This window comes from Numenius arquata, chromosome 8 (genome assembly GCF_964106895.1).
Source record: "Numenius arquata chromosome 8, bNumArq3.hap1.1, whole genome shotgun sequence".
In the NCBI taxonomy this organism is placed as follows: Eukaryota; Metazoa; Chordata; class Aves; order Charadriiformes; family Scolopacidae; genus Numenius; species Numenius arquata.
In genome coordinates, this window is record NC_133583.1 from 32,241,354 (window position 1) to 32,262,713 (window position 21,360).

At 43.1% G+C, this 21,360-nt stretch overlaps 1 protein-coding gene across 1 annotated transcript in view; it reads right to left on the minus strand.

Moving 5' to 3' along the window:
* ACBD6 (acyl-CoA binding domain containing 6) overlaps window positions 1-21,360 on the minus strand; it is a 90,001-nt gene that overhangs the window by 37,795 nt on the left and 30,846 nt on the right. Inside the window, exons 5-6 of the mRNA XM_074152264.1 lie at window positions 12,792-12,897; window positions 5,865-5,954 (exon numbers count right to left, since the gene is read on the minus strand). Coding sequence (XP_074008365.1) covers window positions 5,865-5,954; window positions 12,792-12,897 — 196 coding nt within the window. The remainder of the gene's footprint in view (window positions 1-5,864; window positions 5,955-12,791; window positions 12,898-21,360) is intronic.

Here is a 21,360-nt window from a genome sequence, read left to right on the forward strand (position 1 = left end):
TCCTTTTCAATCCCAGCCAGGTTTAGACAATGGTCGTAACAGCAGAGCACTTTGGCAGCTGGCATCCCACCTACAAGTGTGTTCGCACCCATCAGCTTGCGGCAAAGGTGGTGGGCTGCATGGATACACACACACACACTTATTCACCGGGGAAGGGGAAAGCTGTGCAGATACAGTCTGTGGCCTTTGGTCCTTGGTCAGAACAGCCAAGATGCCCACACTGATTTCCTCAACATGTCCCTACAGATACAGAAAAATGAGGGCATGACCAATATTCCTTGCAGGAGGCAGGGAAGGGATGCATGTTTGCTGAGACCAGCTTCATTTTTAAACATCTACACAACGCCTCCAACACGAGGCCCATGCAGAGAATGAAGCAACTCGTATTCTTGTTGTGAAATCCAAATGAAAAAAAACTGGCAATGACAGCCAGGCAAGCAGGCCTAACTTCTCCTTGCTTCTTTTTATCCTATACAGACACAATCCTTTTAGAGTCAGGCAGGAAAACAGAAAAAACATACAAATAAACCAAAACCAACAGACCACCAATCTTAGCAATCTTTGACGTCTGTAATTTCTACTTCATTTTCAGCTAATGGTGGAAATTAGTCTTTGGATAGTTGATAAAAATCAACCTGTCTCTGCTGGGTTAGTACCATGATCTGTGGCCCAGCAACTACTTCTAGTACAATTGATTTTCTTTTTTGGCAACCAATAGGCCAGTCAATAATAATGTTGTTTGAGAAGGATTGAGTCATGAGGGAGATGAACCCTCCCTGACATTTATTATGTTTGTATTGTCTTCATTTGAAAAGATTTTTTTTTTCCCCCCCCAATGAGGCAGTGAGTGGAGGTATTACAAGGGGAGGGCTACGCCACATCCCCGACTCCAGAAGTCCTCTGACTCACAAGCGTGTTAGCATGCAAACAGAGGGGAGGGAAGCGAAGTGGCTGTCTGCTAGAGGTGGCAGGGGACCGGGAAAAAAGACAAGCTCGGGAGGCAACCACACTCCTCCCACTACTCTAGATGTCTTCTAGAAAAAGAAAAAAAAAGGAAAAAAAAAAAAGAAAAAATCCAGCTATGTCAAAATCATACATGCTAAGAAGCATGACTTCAGACAGCTGTGCAGCCTTGCGTGAATTGGTACAAGACACAGATACAACATTGGAACCAAAGAGCAACCAACTTCCTCTGCAGCCAGTATAGACTCTAGATGTTTTTCACTGAAATTACCAGTGTATATGAATGAATAAAATAAAATCCACATATACTAGCAACAGATTTCATATCCTGATGTTTTTCAGCTTTGGTTCTCAAGTTTCCTTCTCAAACCCCTGAGGATTCACAGGTAACCATTGAGAACTTGCTGGCAAGAGGTTTAAAGTCTCAGTACAGTGATCCGCACCTTCCCTAGTAAAGTGAAAGGTCAACAAATAAAAACTGAAGATCAGTTATAGCTTTTTTTATCCTTGTAGTCATAATTACAGTACAATTTTAGCATACGCAAGTGACTAACATAACATTGATAAGCTGATTTATAGAACTGCACAATGATGTAGCTTAAAAATAATAAAACAATTTTTAGACACACTCAGCTGCTCTACCACACAGATACATACACAGCCCTTAATTACCCTGCATGTCAAGTGATACAGTTCCACTTACAGCCAGCAGTATTTAAGACTTGTTCACATGGCCAGAAAGGATTGAAAAGCTGTTCCATAGAAAGCTGATCTGAGGCAACCACTACAGGATAGTTCCCCAAGCGTTCCCAAGGGCACACCCTGAATGCACAGATGATTATTTTGGAGTAAAGAGTACCCATGGAACAAAGTGCAGCCACAGCAAGTCCAGGAGGAGAGTCTGTAGTCTACTGTTTTGATGTTACAAATGAGAGATGCTATTTGTCCTTCTCTCTCTCTCTCATCAGAGAATTACTATACCATGATGCCCTTCATCTTTCTTAAAACAGCACTAGTAATTTGTATACACGCAGTGCTCCCTGCGTAGGATGAGCAATCACGTGGGGCCTTTGCACCAGAGCACAGAATCCTCCTTTTCAAGCTGCTTTACTTGCCTTGCTCTTGCAGAAGAAGGTGACCAGACTTAGAGCCCAAGAGCACTTTTCCACCTAATAGTACTGAAGCAGTACATTGTGCCTAAACTTCCCCCTAAATACACTAAAGGAGCTCCTCTGACAGTTGGTTGAGCAGCATCTCACATCCAGGAGCGGAGCTGAGTTCTGCTGTCTTCCTCCACACTGGCACTGCACCACCAGATACCACTGAGGACAAATAAAGCCTCTGACCAGGCCAGCTCGCTGCTGCTGGCACGGGGAACGCCGAGGATGCCATGGCACAGCCGCTGGGTAGCACGAAGCTGGGGAGCAAGTCTGTGGAGCTTGCATTCAGTGCCTCCCCTGGCCCTAGAAAAACTCTTTTCCAAGGCCAGGGAAAACTGCAAGGAAAAACTCTCTCTGTACGGGAAAAAGGTTTCCCTTTGTTGCTTATCCTCTGCAAGGAAAAATTATTCATGTCTTCATATATTTTAAGCTAGAAATGGATATTATAATCATGTTGCTGAGCTCCTTCATAACTGTTATGAATATACTCCCTTTCACTTCATCACTCAATTAAAAGCCTACACATTAGGCAAACGGTTCCCGTGGAAGGTGGCTGTTTTCAAGACTAAGCCCCAAGCTCTGGGTATTTCCAGCAGAGCTCCAAAATACCATACCACCACCCACTTTGAAATGGCCTCTGGCTCTGAAGATTTACCTAATTCAATTACACAAATGCCCCTTTTCAACAAAGCAGAGAAGCCTGTTGCCTCTATCACCTTGCCCATGGCAATTGCTTACCACCTCTTTTCAAACGTGCTATTAGAACTAATTATGAACAATCAGAGAACTGAATGGCTGCAGCTTTTCAGTGACATTAATGAACGACCCTTTTGAAACTGCAGTACCACTGTTTAAACCAAAAAGCACAGGCGCTGGACTACTCCAGTCCAGGAGTGTGTGGTTATTCCCAGAACTAAAGTGGTTTTGAGCGTGCTACAGGAGTTCAGCAGAGCCAGGCGACCTCTCCTCCTGCTCCCAAGCTGTCTGTTTATCAGCAAATAGCAGTTAAATTGACTCTCGCAGAGCCTCTCCATCCAGAGACTGTAAGTAGTTGGACAATGAGCAGTACAAATGTAACTAAAAATAAGGCAGCAAAAAGTGAATAAGGCACATCTACAAGCACAGAGAACTGGTACGACTTAGTCCAGGCCACCTGGAAGAGCACCACTCTCACCATCTGCTTAGGGCAGCTAAATCCTTCAGCACACTCCAAGAGAGCCAAGATGGAAGAGCATTTATTAAAAAGGCAATGGAAGAGAGCATAAATCTGCCATGCTGTTTGACTAACTTTTTAGAAGCATACTAAAACACAGGTAATTTAAAAAAAAAATAAAAAAATCAGTCTATAACATTTGTCTCCTTCACTACCTGCTCATAACTTTCATCTTCCCTAATTTATTCTTTCTTTTATACGCCTCCTGCACGCAGGTACTGCTGTACAATGGAACAAGACAGAAAAACACCTGAAGACCTGAGCGGTGGGTGGAAATTGCAGCAGCTGCTTGCACGCTGGGCTCTACCAGAGGAGCTCCATGCAGCCTGCAAAGGGAACCTCTACCGAGAGCACATCACGCTGAAATAACGACACTGATTCAAGTCACCAGAGATTCCCTGACACTTAACCCACTGTTCTTTATAGCCTGCACATTAACTGATACTGCATTTGGTAATGTATAACAGCAGGCACTATGGTGTTTATGGCCTGTTAGGAAGCCAGAGTTTTTCCCCTCTCCCTTTTTCTTTTGGTCGCTCTTAAAATTCCTTCTGCTCTTGCTTTGGATGTGAAGATGTGAATTCTTACAGGGTAAAGGTCAAAATAAAAAAAAAAAGAGAAATAAACACTAGGTCACAAAGTCTTGAAATGTTATTGCAATTTATATATGGCTGAGAATAAAAATGTATCTGCCTTCTCTGGGAACACACCTACGTGTGAACAGAGACCTTTATAAAAAAATTCTCCTTTATTACCTTGGTGGAAAAAAAATATTCAAAGATTGATTTTATTTTTTTTTATGGCTATTATTAACCTTTTGTTACTGGCCAAAAATAATCTGGTCAGAAAATGTGCAATACATCAAATAGAAAAAAAGAGAAGAAGAATTTAACAGAAAGTTATTGTTCAGGGAAAAAATAAGATGACTCTCCCTTCAGCCTTTTCTTCTGAGAGTCAGACTTTACCTCCAAAGAAATGAGACAAGCATCAAAGTAAGTGACTTTTCAAACTGCCGCAGCAGTACAGCATCCCAGATAGAACCATCTCCCTGGCTGCCAGGGCAAAGGGGACAGGAAGGTATCTGATCCGATTCCTCCCCGATTTCAAGGCAAAGCTGTTCTCACATTTATCCAACATGTCACTCACCACCTCTGACTGAAAGGTGACAGCCTAGGCTGACAGTGGGGCACGCAAAGCCCCCCATTTATACTGGCTCCACTGCCCCTCTTACATATAAGGAAAATCTTCTATAAAATCCATTACAACTGAAATCCCCAAGGTCGAAGCATGAAGATACGTCTCTCACCAGCTACTGCGGAGCCACGCTTCCTATTATCTGTTCCACCTGCAATTCTGCCCAGGCAAAGGCAAGAAAGACTTTTTTACAACACTTTCATATGTGTGTAAGTACCAAGACAGCTATTTGTAGCCTGTGAACGCTACAGGTCTGCTGACAAACCTTCAGATTGCAACTGTACTTAAGGTCCCACTTACCAATTCCTGAAGCACTTATCGCAAGGCTGCTTAAGATCTCACTGGTAAGAGCTAGAAAATTTGTCAGCAGAGGTGTATCTATGTCCAAACTGGGCAGGAGAACGAAGCCAGTAAGGTAAAGAGCAGTCAATCATAATTTGACAGAAATATGTTGGACAATTATTTCCGAACACGATCGCATTTACACAGGTCAGCCCTTAATTACAAGAAGCTGACAAAACTCCGAGCGTTGACTCATGAGTACAGCCAGACTCAAGCTGGCTGGCTGGAATGAACCACTTGCAAAGCGGCTGCTGAGCAGTTCACAGCCTGGTCTATTAAGGTACCCTAAAACTGCTGCTAGTTTAGCTCGCTCAGACATGTGGGCTGCAAACTGCAGTGGCTAAAAAGCCATTTTATGTTCAATTAAGTCAAATTGTGCTAGAAATGGTGACCCCCAAGGGTGTGAGGTGGGTATGTGGGGATGGAAATGACATAAACCGTTTGACTTTGCCCTCAGTCAGCACTGAGATCCTACTGTCGCTGTCACACGCCCACCACACCGTGACCTGAAGCATCACCTAACCCTGCGGGATGCTCTGCCAAAACCAGGCATTTATTGGACCTTTTCTCCTAGGCAAAGTGGGATTCTCTTTCCATTAGTCCACAAAGCTCTGCTAAGAGTGTAGTGTTACAAAAAATACACTGGAGAATGCACTTTATGTAGGAAGCTACCAAACACCTCATACGCTGGAAATGCTTCTTGCCATCGGTGCCACAAGTCACACTGGAAGCCACAGCCAGCGATCAAAAAAACTTTACTGCAGGGAGAAGTTTCAGCAGGAACTGAAAAAGGCCCCCTATGACTATATATTTCATGCACAAAATTCTGTTATTTTTCCCAGGTTACCTTTTTGGATGTTCTTCTCTGTGATAAACGTCCTGAGAGAACTTGCTATGGAGTTTTGGAAGAATTCCGTTTCATTTGAAACATTTGGTCAGGAGGCTACATAACACATCAACCAAATCACATCAACTTTTTATTCTTTTCTTACCTGGCTGTTAACGTCAGCAGCATGCTGTAAAAGTACTGAAACCAGCTCCTTGTGTCCTCTGTCGCACGCCCAGTGGAGCAGAGCCCGGCCCTGCAACATCCAGGAGAAAATTAACAAAGCCAGCCAAAAAAAAAAAAGCTGAGAATCATAATCTTGCTATTGAGTACTAGTAACGAAATTAACACAGACTTTAAAAAAAAAATACACTAATATTAGTATGAAACATACTATTGCTCTTGATTTGGACTTAAAGAATAATGCTAGAAATGTTGAAAATGACAGTTCCATTTTTCATTAATTTAGCATCAAACCCACAAGTCAGCAAAAAATTTAAAGGGGAAAAGCAGCAAAGCATGAAAATCAGAAGCCATGACATGATTTGTTTTCCCGTATAGATTTGGGATTTTGACACCTCTGACTTTTCTGGAAGGAATGACTTACACAGTATGGGTAAGATTTTTCAATGCTGCCTAAGTCACTCAGTCGCCAAGTCCCCAAAAACTCATTCCTCTGGCAGGTCCGAAACACTCAACCCATGGGCCCCACCTCTGCTGCAACAGAAGATAAAAACTGGGTGTCTGGGCAGGCATCACCCATGACCGTCCCCTTCTCAGCTCTGCAACACAGGTTGCTGCATCCATGCCTCCAGCCCCTCCCAGTTTTATTCCCATCCTCTTTCTACAAGTCTCCCCACACCTGAAGTCTCTCTGCATGTCTCTGCCACCATGGGAGGGGATGCAAGGCAGGAAGATCTGAACTTCGATGTCAAGGAGATAGATGGGAGGTGGCGTGGGACCCCTCTGAGGGCTGACAGGCACATCTGAACACCCAGCTGGCCTCGGAAAGGGCTGTGGATGTACTGAAGTGAAGCCAAGCTTTTGGGGTTGGGGTCACGCTCTGATTCTGGGCTAGAACGGCCAAGCCTGTGGAAGGCAACGCTTGTTTTTGCAACAGGACATCACAGCAGAGCTGTCACACAGTCTCACACGCTTTAACAGCCCTGTGCTGAGGCTGGAGTGCTTGTCCTCTTATACTGAAAAAAATGCATTCAAAGCAGCAACAAAGCCTTTTGACAAGCAGCTCTGAGACATTTTCTATGAACCATACAAGCTTTTATATATCAGCAATTCTAAAGGGAAAGGTAGCTCAAAGTAGTTTTGAGATGGAAGGTTTTCTTCTTTGTTTACTATGTACTCTTAGTAAATTAGACTTACTGTCAGTACCAGTCTCTCCTGATTTAGGACGGCACGTGGCACACTTGCAGGGGATTCCTTGGAAATCACCCTGCAGATAACCAGAAGTCATCCCCCGAAGCTGTGACACCGTCAAACTGGCCTGTGTTTTCCAGTGCGCTACACAAAACAGTCACAGACCTTCACAGATGAAATCAGTTAAATTAGCCCACGCCTGGTTATAAATCTCTCAACAGAGCAGTGGGGAACAAGGTGAGCAACTCATTTATCTGCTAATGGGAACTGAGAGCCAAATTTCCCGACCACGGTGCCAAAACAGCAGGAAAAGCAGAAGACACTGCAACCACAGCTCACACTGCTTCTGCTGGACATTCTTGGGCAGGGCAGCAGAGGTAGAACATGATTTTGAGTAAGGAAATGCGATCTCAGACAACGGGCATTAAGCTTTTTAACACACTTTTTGACCCAGCAAGTAATTAATTTTTGTAACACATAATCTTAATGTTACACTAATTAACCTTGAATTAGAATGAATTTTCTGACAATGACTTTCTATGGAAGCACTGATGACATCCATAGGCCATTTAATGATTAATGTTCTTGCACTCAACACCACTATCAAAATCTAGAAGGGGGAAAGAGTATAATTTAAAACAATTGGTAAACATGGAAAGATCTTTAATTCATGTTTAGCATCCTTAACTCTTCTCTGGACTGGTAATTACTTAAGATGTAGAATTTCAGTTGGACAAATACCAACATCTTTTGTGCCACAGAAGTTTATTTCAAAAGAAAGAAGCACTACCTGCAATATGCATAATAGCAATAAATACTTCAACAGAAGATTTCAGTTTCTTTATATATGTGTAGAGGAATAATATTGTAATTACACAAGTGTAATTATTGTGCAGTTACATGACAAAACAGAGGCATTTCCCTCCTTTGTATCAAAATTCACATTAGAGATTAGTGGCTACAATATGTTGGTTTGCATTGTCTCCGGACAAGCAGAATCTCATTTTATTGGTGCTGAACTTGGCTGAGGCCAATGAAGGAAAACCAATTCTGTCACCCCAGGGGTACTGCAGCACTGTGCAACTGGTCCCTTCCCATGACACTGGAAGGCTGGTTCTGCTGCAAATGTTGCCTTTTGAACAAGAAAAGAAACTGAAGCCCGATCATCTATAGTCATTAAAAATCTCCTCGTGCTATTTGCAGGAGTATGGATTTCAAGTCTTGGGCCAATTCCACTTTGGGTAATTACACTCTGCTTACCTATATATTTTCTCTGCAATTCTAAATGGATACAATATTTTCCAATTAGTACCTTAAATGGCTCTGCATTGTAATTGTGCACTATTAAAAAGCTGACACGTTCCACCCAAGAAACGTCTGCATCCTTGCAGCACGCTATGCCTGGAACACAGGGTGTAAGGGACCTTGGAGACCTTCTGTGCAAGAGCACACCATTTGATATGGAAGTAAAAACACCTGCAGAAGAATCCCAACCTGCTTATTGTATAACAAAAAGCATTACTAAGAAACTCATATTTAAAATAAGATAATATTCACTACTGTTTGCATCGTATCAGACAAGTTAAAATGCTCGGGAATTCTAGTTAAGTTGCAGTTACAAAGTCCACTGATTTCCCATGTCTTCCTTAAAACAAACCTCAGCAATAAGACAAACAAACTGAATGTACAATTCAACTCTTTGTATAGTATGGGTATCACCTATACACCTGTGTTGAAAAATTCTTTAGTCCACAGAGCTGCTGCTTTATATCAGCATATAGCATGCGTTTGTGTGCTTAAACAACACGGTGAAAATCTTAAGGACCACAGATTGAGCTTTCCCCAAACAGTTCCCATATGACTATTTCATTAAGCAGTAAGAGACTCAAAGCAACATGAATAATTCCATACCGGAAAGCACTGCAGTAGTGAGGTCTTGACTAAATGTAATCAAACATCAAGGTACTCCCTCCATGCAATTCAAACACACAACAGTTGCTGCAGAAGTTACTTGAGAGGATGCATTTTTTCCCTGCCTTTGAAGTATTTAATAAAAAAAAAAAGCATAAAAATAGCCCCAGTGCACTAACCCTGCCTCTTAAATCTTCAGTGCTTTGCTCGGATAACCGCTGCCAGCTTGGCCAGCTTCTGCAGCAGTTTCTCAAGCCAACAGCACATCAATTTTGCTCAGCTCCAAGTCACAGGGTGTTCACAAACAAAGCACAGGACAGGGATTTGTCTCAGATATACCGAGTCTCAGCAGACAAACGGATGGGAATGATTTTCACATCAATTAGCCAGTGCAGAGAAAGAGAAGAACAAAGCCAAACTGAACGGATGTGCTACAATATTAAGCTATACTTCTAGGCATGTTGTTTGCAGCTGTAATGGCTGTACAGCAATGAGAGCCACTCTAACTTGTGGCAAGTGTTTTATTACTGGTAATTAAGAAGAGATATATATAGAACGGCTGCATCCCCTCGTGACAGCAAAAACAGTGAATGGAAGGGCCGTTGTTGCAATTATGCAGGTAAACTTCAGATTTGATTTGGAAATCAGTCACTTTCAGAGCTCTGAAACATTTGGGAAAGTTTTTCTAATGGGAGTAAGCCTGTAAATCCAGAAGTACGCGATTCTTCTTCAAACTCATTTTTTTCCCCTTGTCTTTTCCTTGGCAAGCTGGCACCAATTTGGCACTTGCTGTCTCAAAAGCACGAGGATCGGGGACTAAGCGAGCATCATTTCAGATGCCTTTCATTAAAGTTCTGGCAAGAGCTTAAATACTGCGCACAGGTAACATGTTTGTTTACTGGGATTTCTCCAGCAATTAAAAAAAAAATTCTCTATCTACAACCTCCACAGCCCTTGGCACAAATTGCAAAAGCAACTCATCTATGCCTTTGAGCAGTTTTTGGTTTGGTAAAAGTTGAAACGCTGTTCTCAAAAAGGCAGCAAGCAATCCACACTACCAGGATGTGCCTGTGGCAACTTCACAGCCACAGTCCATTTCTTATTTCATTAGTCCTGCTGACATACACAAGAGAAACGGCTTGTTTTAGTCTGTGCTACTTCTTCTAAGTGAATGCAAGCTATTCTGTTGAACTCTGGGCAATTTAGATACAGTAAATGGAAGCTTGTACATGATTACTGTCATTAGATCCTTTGCTTAATTCTAAATTGAAGTTTATTATATCCAAACTGTTAGCAGGTACGCTAGCTTGAATGCTCTACATGAAGATCTTTATTTCTTGTGGGGAGAAGACCACTTAGGCTTTCAAAGTTGCCATGTGCATCTACATCTAAAACCCCAGAGATTTCTCTTGCTCTTTCTTAAATCGTTTTGCTTCGAGTAAGTTGGCTTGTCCCCATTTTACGTTTTTATTCTTGATTTCTTTTCTCCTTTTGCTAACTTATTTCAGGTTTGCACAAAATGAGGGGATACAATTAGATACAGTACTAATGCATCACATAAAAATAAAATCTAAACACCTTACAACCTCAGTCAAGTCTTTATTGTAGAAGGAAAGGCTGAACCTAGCATCTTTGCAGTTTAGCACAAGACTATTTGGTGCTTCAGTAGATTTTGTTTCATGACAAGTTAACTCTTTGTATGTATCCCTGCTGCCACTTTAAATTTATATGCATTTAAATCAAAGGACTGACAGCATGAGTTATGTTCAGAGGGCTAGGAGAGGCATCTTTTGGATATGGCAGGTTGTATTTATACAGTAACACTAAAACAGTTAATAAAAATGACAAGATTATGCTTGCATACACTTCACTCTACCAAAGGCTTGGTCTGGGTTATCTCTAGTCAAAAATGAGTTCTAAAACTTCAATCAACCTGCACAATATTGGAAAACAAGATACCCTCCACACTGTGAAGAATGTGTTTGGAACAACATTGGTAATGGTTTCAGCTCCTTAACGTAACATGAACTATTTCTTTTAGATTTTTCTTTTTGGTATGCTAAATTTCTTTTTTTTTTTTTTTTTTTTTTTTGACCAGTTAAGAGACCAGCACTTGCCAAAAAAAAAAAAAAAAAAAAAGGGAAAAAAGTTCCCTGTTTGAACATTTGCTGAGGTAAGCCAAAATCACTGAGGCTGTGAGAATTTAATCTATAAGGGAATTTTGCACCAGTGGGAATCTTCCCATGAGCCCTCCCCAAGCAGGCAGTTTTCAGCTCCTATCTGTGCTGAAGCAATTCCATACTCTGCAACAGCCATGTGCCAATACCCATTAGTTCAGAAACAGGTCTCCTCTTACATCAGAGACTCATGGATAATTCCCAAAGAGGATGTCACCTGGCAGTTTTCAGATCTGTCTCTAAACATGTATGTTGTTAAGAGCACAAAAATCTTTGAGCCCTCTTTCACCAAATATTTTGATTTTTTTTAAAAAACAAAATTTATTTGGCTGAAAACAAGCACATTTGTTGCTTGAACACAAAGGAAGGTACGAGCTTCTGAACCCTGCAAACTACAAAAGAGCATCTTGCCAGTGGAATTGAAGCAATGCTAACATGATGTTATTATACACTTATTGCAAGCGTGTGATCCCAAAACCGAGCTTTTATTAATGAAAGGACTCCAGTCATATTCTGTGGGACTGCCGTGGACATTTACTTCTGTAACTTGTGAGCAGCAGGAGGAGGGATGGAGCTTGGTAATGGCGCTGTTGCAGTGACTGTGTGGCACGTGACAGTTTCAGTTCATTGAATTTATGATGTGAAATTCCAACCCTGATCGTGAACACCCTCCCTCCTCTCCTCTGAAAATTAATTCACATGAATTCCTGATTAATAATAAAAGGCTGTGCCATCAGCATTCAGAGCCCCAGCCGGGGCTGTCATGGCTCAGAGGGCAGAAATCTGCTTAGAGCTACAGGAGAACCCAACTGAATTTGTGGCGTCTCAGTCTATGAATGTGTAAGCACTTCATCTGTTCACCAAAACACAATGTGCTGGAAAGCAGCAGCCAAAAGTAGCTGTACATACGATGGATGGCGAGCAGGGCTAGGTGGCAGTATGCAAGCATTGAAACCAAGGCGATAAAGCTGGTACCGCTACATTTCCTGAAGGATGAACAGGAAACCATTCACATCAGGGGTTTACTTTTACCAACAAAAGGATCAAGCCAACTCACAATTTTAGACACTTATCTTTTTCTTGAGGTTTCTGGCAATGCCTGTATTATCTTCCTATAGGGAAAATTGTGTTTTGAGTTTGATGAGCAGAGAAAGAACGGACAATGTCACTGTTTTTGTGAAGCTGGAAAGCCCATGTCACTCATTTGCCCTCCACTTTGGAATGAGGAAAAGTTGATGGCATGGCAGAAATCCTACTTCACCCATTCACAGAGTCCATTGGTCAAAAAAGCCATTTCCCTCACTTCCTACTTCTCTTTGACCACTTTTAATCTACAAGGTGGGAGAAAGGTAGGTGTTCAGATCTTACTCTGCAAGTGGCTGCTGGCATTGCTTAAAATAGCATATCAGAAATTTATTTTCTCTGTTACAGCATCACAACTAGTACATCCACAATACTAGAAATCCATCGGAAAGCTATTTTCAAATAGATTATCCCTGTCTTGATGACCAAGTGTTTTCTCAAATGTTTAGTACCTTGTTATAACAATCCTAACCAGGGAATTTTGAAAAGCAGCAGCACTGAATTAATAAACAAAGCAGTTAAAAGACTGATGGTCTTTTTCTCCATACCTCCTCATCTGTAGCATTCACATCCACTTTTTTTGATCGAATGGCTTTGGTTACATAGTCGATGTTGTTTTCTCTGCAGTAGTCAAAAATGTTCTTGTCCTCTTCCCTATTCAGGAAACAAAAGCAAAAGAGGCATGGTGTTACTGCACAACATAAAGGCCACAGGCACATCATATGCTCCAGCTTTACTACAGGCATTTCAATAGTATCACTGGATCGAAATAGACACCTAGTACTGCACACGTAGAATAATATGGGGTTTTTTTTCCAAGGTAACAGACAGAAGATCATTCTTCCTAAAAAACAAGGATTTTAACAATATTATGCCAGGACAAATGTCAGCTTACTCCTGTGAACTGGCACAAGAAATCTATAAAGTTAGCCAGCAATAACCACACTGAAGTCCCAGTATAAATCACTGCAATCCCACAGAAGACAAAAGGCTAAAGCTACTCTTCTCCCTGCCATACGAACTTATTACAGTCACTCTGGGTGAAACCAAAGACACTTCTGATGCCATCCATCTCAAACAGTGTCCACTAATGGTGACTTGGAGAAAAAAGCAGGACGTATGCGAAGTAATCTGTCCCCTGTTAGGTCCTCCCAGCTTCAGGAACTCAGTGGCTTAAGGATTTCTGTAGCTAGAGGCTGCATCCAGATGAGCACATTTATCAGCCTTTTCCCATTCCTTTTTCCACGCTATTCTGCTCTTTAGCTCATTCATACTCTCAGCCTCTCCAAAGGACAAGCTCCACAACTTAGTATTTTGTGTGTGAACAGTGGGCAAGAACTTTCTCTTGGTGACTTCAAAGCAGATGCCTGCTATTATTGGGTACTCTGTGGGAAGTATTGTCCAGGGATTCATGAAGTGTTTGGTGTTTGTCTTGGAATCTAACCACAGCGCTTCATTTTTTTCTATTATTTATTTTATTTTTATTTACCAGCCTGTAAGTGACCTAATTGCACTCCTTTTTTTTGTTGACAGTGTTAAGACAAAGCTTGATGACTATCTCTGCTCAGAGCAGCAGGCGGGAGCATGCAGAGGGACCAGCTCGTGTCTGCGTCAGGATGCCAGTGAGCGCTCGCTTACGCCTACCTGCAGGCAGAAAGATCAAGCTGTGGCGTCACAGGTGCTTGAGTTACACCTATAACTTCTTGTGGAGCTAAAACCAATAAATACCCTGGCTTCAGACACAGTAAAACTTCTGTTCTTACCAGCCAACCAAAAAGAATCTCTAACGAAGTTGAAACCTTTCACAGATTCTTAAAACATTACAAAAGAGCTTTGTATGAGTGACTGGAGCTACAGCGCTTCATGGCAGTTAAAAAAGCAAATGTCAGGAATCTTTAGCAAAGGGACAGAGCAGAGTCAAGACATTTTTATCTTGCTAGATAAACGTGCACTCACATACCTAATTATGGGAAGTTACTGACACCAGTACTGCTGAGAAAGTACAACTCTCCTACCATCCATGCCGGCACGCCAGTGGAAAGTTACTTATTCTAACACAGCCAATTTTTCTACGAGAAGGAGTTATGCCATACTGCAGGAGGCACCTTTACAATAGTACCTTTAGGTATAGATACACTGATACAACTGCGTTGCTAGCAAGGAGCAAAGAAAAGACGTCATTGGATTTCTAGAAGTAAACCAAAAGCCCACATACTACCCTCCCTTTCCAGTTTCCAGATGAAAACTACGGTTCAAATGAACCCCTCAGAGTTGCTAAGGGACTTGGCAGCTTCAGAGGAGTTAAAAACAAAGTAGTTACCTCTCATGACATCTCCAGTTTTTAATCACCTTAACTTAAGGCAATCTGGGATCTCCAGCAGAACCCAGACCTGACAGCCTCAAAGGAAATTCTCCATAAAAATGTGAGGTTGCTGGAGCAGGGCAGACCCAGTAAAGAGGTTGTTCTGCTGTGGGCTTTTCAGGCAGGAGAGAACAACCTCTGCAATGCAGTGGGGCAGTTTCAGAACTGATCCCCCGGTGCGAAAAGGCAACAGTGCTCTTCCTATTCATCTGCACTGCTCTTGAACCTCACAGGCTGGAGAGCATCAGAGCAAGGAAAAGCACAATTTAAAAGTTATTTTCATTTCTGAGTAATGGGTTACAAAGAAAAAGTGATGCTCTTCGACCCGTAGTCCCCAATGTCACCAAGACCATGTGCCCTGCAGAGAACCATGGCACAGAGCTCCATGCACAACTTTGACTTCCAGTCTCATTATTACACACCTGGCATAATAAGTTACACTATTCTTCAGCCTTCAAGCATCTTTTTCCTTCCTCAGTGTCAGTAGAAGGTGGAAAAAAAGTGCTGATATTTAGCTCCTGCAGTAAAGTGCTGCTTTCTTCAGAGAAATCACTTCCTCTGCCCTCTCTCTCGCGTTGCTCCTTTAGTAGCACCATTCTCCTGCACATCACCCCTATTCTTTGTACACAAGCCATCCTTCCTCATAGCTGACTTGTACCTTTCTAGCAAAGAGCCAGATGCTGCACAAGATTTCACACTATATGTAGGTCTAGGGACATTACAGAAGTCTTCCAGTTTCTTAACCAGTCTCTCATGAACTCATTCACTGGAGGTCTTGTCTGTACACTACACAAGCTCCTGGGAAATAGATCACTGCATGCTTTAGATGCAATTACTTTGAAATCTGGCAAAAAAAGAATCTCATGGCGGGATTAGAAAAGGCAAAAGCTTGTATTGCTCAAGATAGAGCTTGACAGATTCATGATGGGGTTATGAGACATGCCTGCCCCCACTAACAAGGGCTGATTTGATATGCCGGAAAGTCCTTCTAGTCCTACCCTGTTAGTCCAACCTCTCAAACACACCCTTGGCTGCTGAAAGCAGCCTTTTGGGCAAAGCTGCTTTTCAGACAACGCTGTAGAGTAACTTGGTTCCAGCTGTTTTTTCCCCATTGCACAGCCACACACACTTTGTTTATTATGGATCACTCTTTCTTCTGCAACACCAAAGCGGAGCCCAGTCTCTCCTTGCTAGAGAAGTCCACAACCATCCTCAGTTACTCCTGGATGGTCTTCCATGTCACAACCACAAGCTCAGGCTATGCCCTCTGTCCCTGGCAGTGATGCCACCCAGTCAGCCTTGGTGCCAGCATCTCTGCATGCCACAGAGAGAGTCAGGGCAGCTCAGCCGTGCCTGCACATCACACGGCAGCACCAGAGGTACCAGCAGAGCAGAAGGCACACCGCAGTGATAAAGCAACCATGCTCTGTGGGGAGCGTGCTGCAGGGTCTGCACCAGCAGAGAGAGGGAACGTTAATACTGATGTAGCAAAACCAGCCAGTCTTCCTACCACAGCCTCCAGACAAGACTTCTACAGTCTTTTCCCAAGGATATTGTCTGTAAGGGGGAAATGACCTGACGCAGCTATTTGGATATGATTTAGCTTTTCTGGAATAACCAGCTCTGCAAATGCTTTATATACCACCCTTCCAAAAAAACACTTTTCTTTCAGAGGGCTCCACAATGGAATTAATCCAGAATAGCAATTTCCCCACATGGAGCTGAGGTTTTGGGAAATTTTGTCTTTCTGCTTGCATTTATTTGTCAAGGTTTAAACCATTCCTCTGCTCCTGATGCCTTCTTTAAAAAGAAAATTAGCATATATTATCTACAACTTTTCTATAAATATTGCCAAAGAGAAATGAGCCCTTTCCTGAATAGATTTGAGAGAAGTCCATATAGTCCTAAGAAAGACATTTTACCTGCAAGCTCATGTGAAGCTGCACTTCAGCCTTTTAAAAAAATTTTATCTATTCACATGCCAAAACCATGAAGGGAAATGGAGGAAAAAAAAAAAAAAAAAAAAGAGCTCAGAGGAGTTAAAACCAGATTTTTGGAGGGACCAATACTAGAGAAAAAGCTACACTTGAATGGGGAATAGAATAAAGACAACTTACTGTTATTTGCTGACTTTGCATTCATAACTACACAGGGCAAGTAAGAAACATAGCCTGAAAACCTTGCAACTCAGGGTTGTTTTTTCCCCTCCGTTTATTGCACATGCATGTATGTGTACATACTGAATCATCCCTCTACTGTAGTAGCTACAGGAAAACAAAAAGGATGCAGCGTTTTCATCAGACCAGTTCCTAGCAGGACTTTCCACTCCACATAAAACTAGTAAGAGTCAGCAGCAAGCCCCAGAAACTGGTAGAAATAGTCTAAGAACAAACAGACGGAGGTAAATCAGAAATATAACAGTAAGTGACACTGCAAAGACATTGCTCAGATAATCTTGGTGTGTGTGGGGGTGGAACCCATAGGATTTCTATCAGCATTTTCAGAAAAATCTCAATTTAAGTAAAAATACAGCATTCAAGACACCTTCAGATGGGAAAGACCATGAAGCTCAACCTAAAGATGTGCACAATTATTTAAAATTTGTAGCTAAAAGGAAGACTGAGATGCAACTTGTTTCCATGTCTGATATACAAGCGCTCGCACTTTTTGTTGAGCTAAAAAAAGTCTTCAAATCAGCAACCACTTGACTGTTGGTAAAAGCACTGAATGTGTTTATACCTATTTCTTGAGGATAGTCAGAAGGGTTTCTCTTCTCCCTTGCTGACACATGTTCAACTCCCAAAGCTATTTGCTTCTGCTCTCCCCCAACCCCAGTAAGAGATACTAACTCTGATTTAATGTTGAGCTGAAGCGTATCTGTTGCCTGCAGGTAACACATGGGCAGCTTTTTCCATCCTTGAATAAAAGGACATGGAAGGACTTAAACCAAGCCATCTCTTCCCAGGGTTGGCAGGCTTTATAAGCTGTCCAAAACAGATGTTCTGAGTAAAGAGTTTTTAAACAGCTCATGGAAAAGACCTGCCACTGGTTAATCAGCTTCAACTTCTTACCTGGAGTGCTACAAACCTATTTGCTTCCTAAACAGCCATCAAGATTGCCATGAAAAAGAGCACAGAAGAGGCTTGAAATTCAGATATTCTACTCTTGTGCAGAGAACATCCTCCAGGTTTGCCGCGTCCCCTTCCTCCCGCCTCGCAGGTTACCTCCAGCACAAAGCTCTGGGCAGAGGGCTGCGATCGGGTGCTACTTTGGGCGTCCTCTCCCCTTTTCCTGGGGCTGGTCCAAGCCACCTCCCAGCGGACCTGCTGCAGAGTGGCCCCGGATGCCACTAACAGGTGGCTTCGCCCATCCAGCTTGGCACGGCGCTGGTGGAGCGGAGCAGGCGGCACACGGGGAGCCGAGAGACACTCGCAACACTTACTGTTTATGTCAAGGCCCTTGGCCCCCAAGGGACCCATTTTCACATAATCTATAATTATCTCTTCGCTTTAATCGCCTCGTCACTTCTGAGGCTCTCCTGGGCACAGGAAGAGGAAAAGCTCATTAACTGAACCTTTTCTCCTCTCTCCAGCCACCCATAGCTTTTAATTGCTTGGTGTTGTTATTATCTATCAGTGCAACTGGGATCATTTTCATAAGAAAGGGTGGTGGGAGGGAGGGAGGCAGGAGTGGGTCCCTGAGGTATGCACCACAGACAAACCTTTGCTTTCTCAATTATTTATGCCAGCTGAGGTTTTACAAGCTGAATAAATCCATAACTCAAGTTTATTTTGAGCCGGCAGGCCGTCCCGGGGGAAGTGTTGCCCACTTGCCGGCACACTTGCGTGCCGTCCTCGGAGAGCAGCCGGGACATAGCGAGACATGTGTCATCCAATTCCCCACCCGTCGCCGCGCTGCCGCACGCACTTTGGTAGATTAGCGGCAGCACCGGAGAGGAGGCGGCCGCGCAAACCCCAAATAGGAGCTGCCACCGGAGGATGAGCTCTCCCAAGAGGAAGGCAAGCCTGAGGCAAGCCGCCCCTTTGCGCAACAAAGCAAAGCCCCAAGGGTCACCGCTCCGGGGACAATAAAAAGGGGGGTGGGGGAAGCAATAAACTTGGCAATCATCTTGAAGTCAGGGACTTGCCTGCTAAATATCACCAGAAGAGCATCCATTTCTAAATAACACTGACCTGGAAAAAAGAAAAAAAAAAAAAAGCCCCCAAACCCCAGCTGCCTGGACCTGCAGGTGTTTTGTTTGAGATACGCCACGGCTGAGCACGCCACAGGCTGCTTGGACTCTGCACAACCAGGAAAGCTCTTCCGCGGGGACCGCACAGCCCAGCATTTGTGCAGGCAACAGACATATGCGGCACAGCCACCCAAACCCACGCACAATACCAGCGCGAGCCTGTAATTCCCAACACGGCAAGGATGCCGGCCTCCCACATCTTCACAGCTTTGTCCTCATTTCCAGCCCTGGCGCTGCAGAAAGCGGGGCTGGAGGGAGAGAACAAAACTCCAACCGTGCTCCGGAGCACCAGGCTCGTCTCAAAAAGCTGTCGCTGCTCCAAAGCGGCATCCTTGCAATGGATGCTGGAAGCAGCTCTTTAAAATTCAGCAGCCTTTGTGCCTGACCACACGCAGCGACCTCTGGTATTTTCTGCCAAAACAGTTCATTTGTCTCACACAACAACTAATCAATTCCCGAGACCATCCATCACGGGGGCTCGCGCGAGCCGGCCCGGCAGCGGGGCCAGATGGCGGCTGCGTTAGTGGGATTAATACAATTCTGATAGATTACACAGCATCAGGCGGGCTCCCAAATACGAGGAGTGCCCGCTCCGCACCCCGATGCAAAAGGAAGCCCCACTCGCGACCGGTGTCACTCCCAAGCATTACGGGAAAGAGTGGAAGTTTCTATGAGAGAAGGGCTTCTTCAGCATCCCTCGGGATGGCAGAAGTGCAAAGCTTAGCTTCAGGGAGGCCTCCGTGCCAACCGTGCCATCCTGGCACGCCAAGGCCCCATGGAAGTAGCCCATGGAAGAGTGCAGGAGGGATCCTCCACTGGAAGGGGAAAGGGACACGGATGTTTGGCAACATTATTTTGCATTCTGCATCTGCCAAGTCAATGCTTTCGTTTCCTGGAAACACTTGTAAACTGCCTACCCCCTCATCCGCGCTTTAAAGTTGAATTTCCAATGCTACAGTATTTTTGGCATCTCCCTCAGTTTGTCTTAGATTAGATTTATATTGGTGACACATCAGTCAACCTCATCTCACTGCTCATTTCCCAGGTTTGTGAAACTGTAATTATAGCTATTTGATCATGAAAGAGCTCAACTACTACTGCTTTTGTTCTGGTAATAAGATCAGAAAACAGACATATAGCTTTATGCAGCAGTAAAAAAACCCCACTGCTATACCCCGCCTGGAATCACAGATAATTTCTAAATCCTTCTTTCCAGAGGAACCTCCAAGTCCCACCATCAGTCAACAGCACGCATTATTTTTCTGTAATGCCCACAGTGAGATAAGTGATTTGCAGAGAAACACAGAGGCAGAGCACTATGCTAATACATTCTGCAACTGCTCCCCATTAGTCACTGGGGGTACTTGAGCTCTTTATTGCCAGGGTTTATTAATGACTCCTAATTGATGACCAGTGCCCAGCACCCCAAAGTAAATAACTGCTATGCCTCATTAGCTCAAGAGACCTTATCCTGATTTGAGGATTGATCTATGAACACACAAATTGCACTGATTTAACCGAATCTCTTTCTAAATTGATTTAATTAGATCGGTATAACCTGTTTCTATGGATGCTCTTGAATTTATTTGGAATCAGTGCAATGTACTTCTGTGAGCCAGACTGACCATTTTTCCTATCTTGTTCTCAAAGCAGAAACATTTGAGATAATTAGTGATAAGGCAAAATCAGCCCTGGCACCATCCCAGCTCCTCCTACTTCTGATCCACCTGACTTTAGGGTAGGGTATAGTTACTCCACTTTGTCCAACATTTACAGATTTGCATGCTAAACCCCAAGCATTTCATTCCATAAAAGGAATATAAGCATTATTTATGCATAATTTTAGACACTCGGCTTGAAAGCAATGGCATAGCTGCTTTGCTTGGTAATTTACTGCTGATGGTAAGCTAGTGGTTTACACTGTTTAAAACAAGATCTCTCATCTTCCTATTACATAGCAGCAGCTTGGAGGAGGTTAATAATTTGTTAAACTGTTCAAAACCTTCTGGTAAGAATAAAATAAGTGAACCTGCTTAGGCAAACCTTCAAAACTCTGCACTTGCATTCTTGTCTGTCTCCTGGTGCAAGGCGAGGTTGTGAAGATGCCGGCCTCCAGATAAATTAGACAGCCTTTTCCTGCCTTTGCATCAGCGGAATCCTAAAGGGCATGCGGTAGGCTGTGTTTGGCAGAGCAATGCCTGCTGAGAAATTGCTTTCAGCAGTCTGTCAGAACCCAGGGCTGATGAGGACTCAAGTTTTAGGTTTTAGTACACAAAATAAGATATTTTTTTTTTTAATTTTTTTTTTTTTTTGCTTATTCTGGACTTCCTCAATAGGATAAGTATTTTCTAGTTACGGGATCATATCAACAGACCTGGGAAACAGCGGATAAAGTGGTTTGATTTATATTTCAATTTTTGCAAGCTTGTAAAGCTTCAGCAAGGCCCAGCATAGACAACTGAGTCAATAAAACAGTCTGCATCAAAGTTTCTTTTCTCAGATC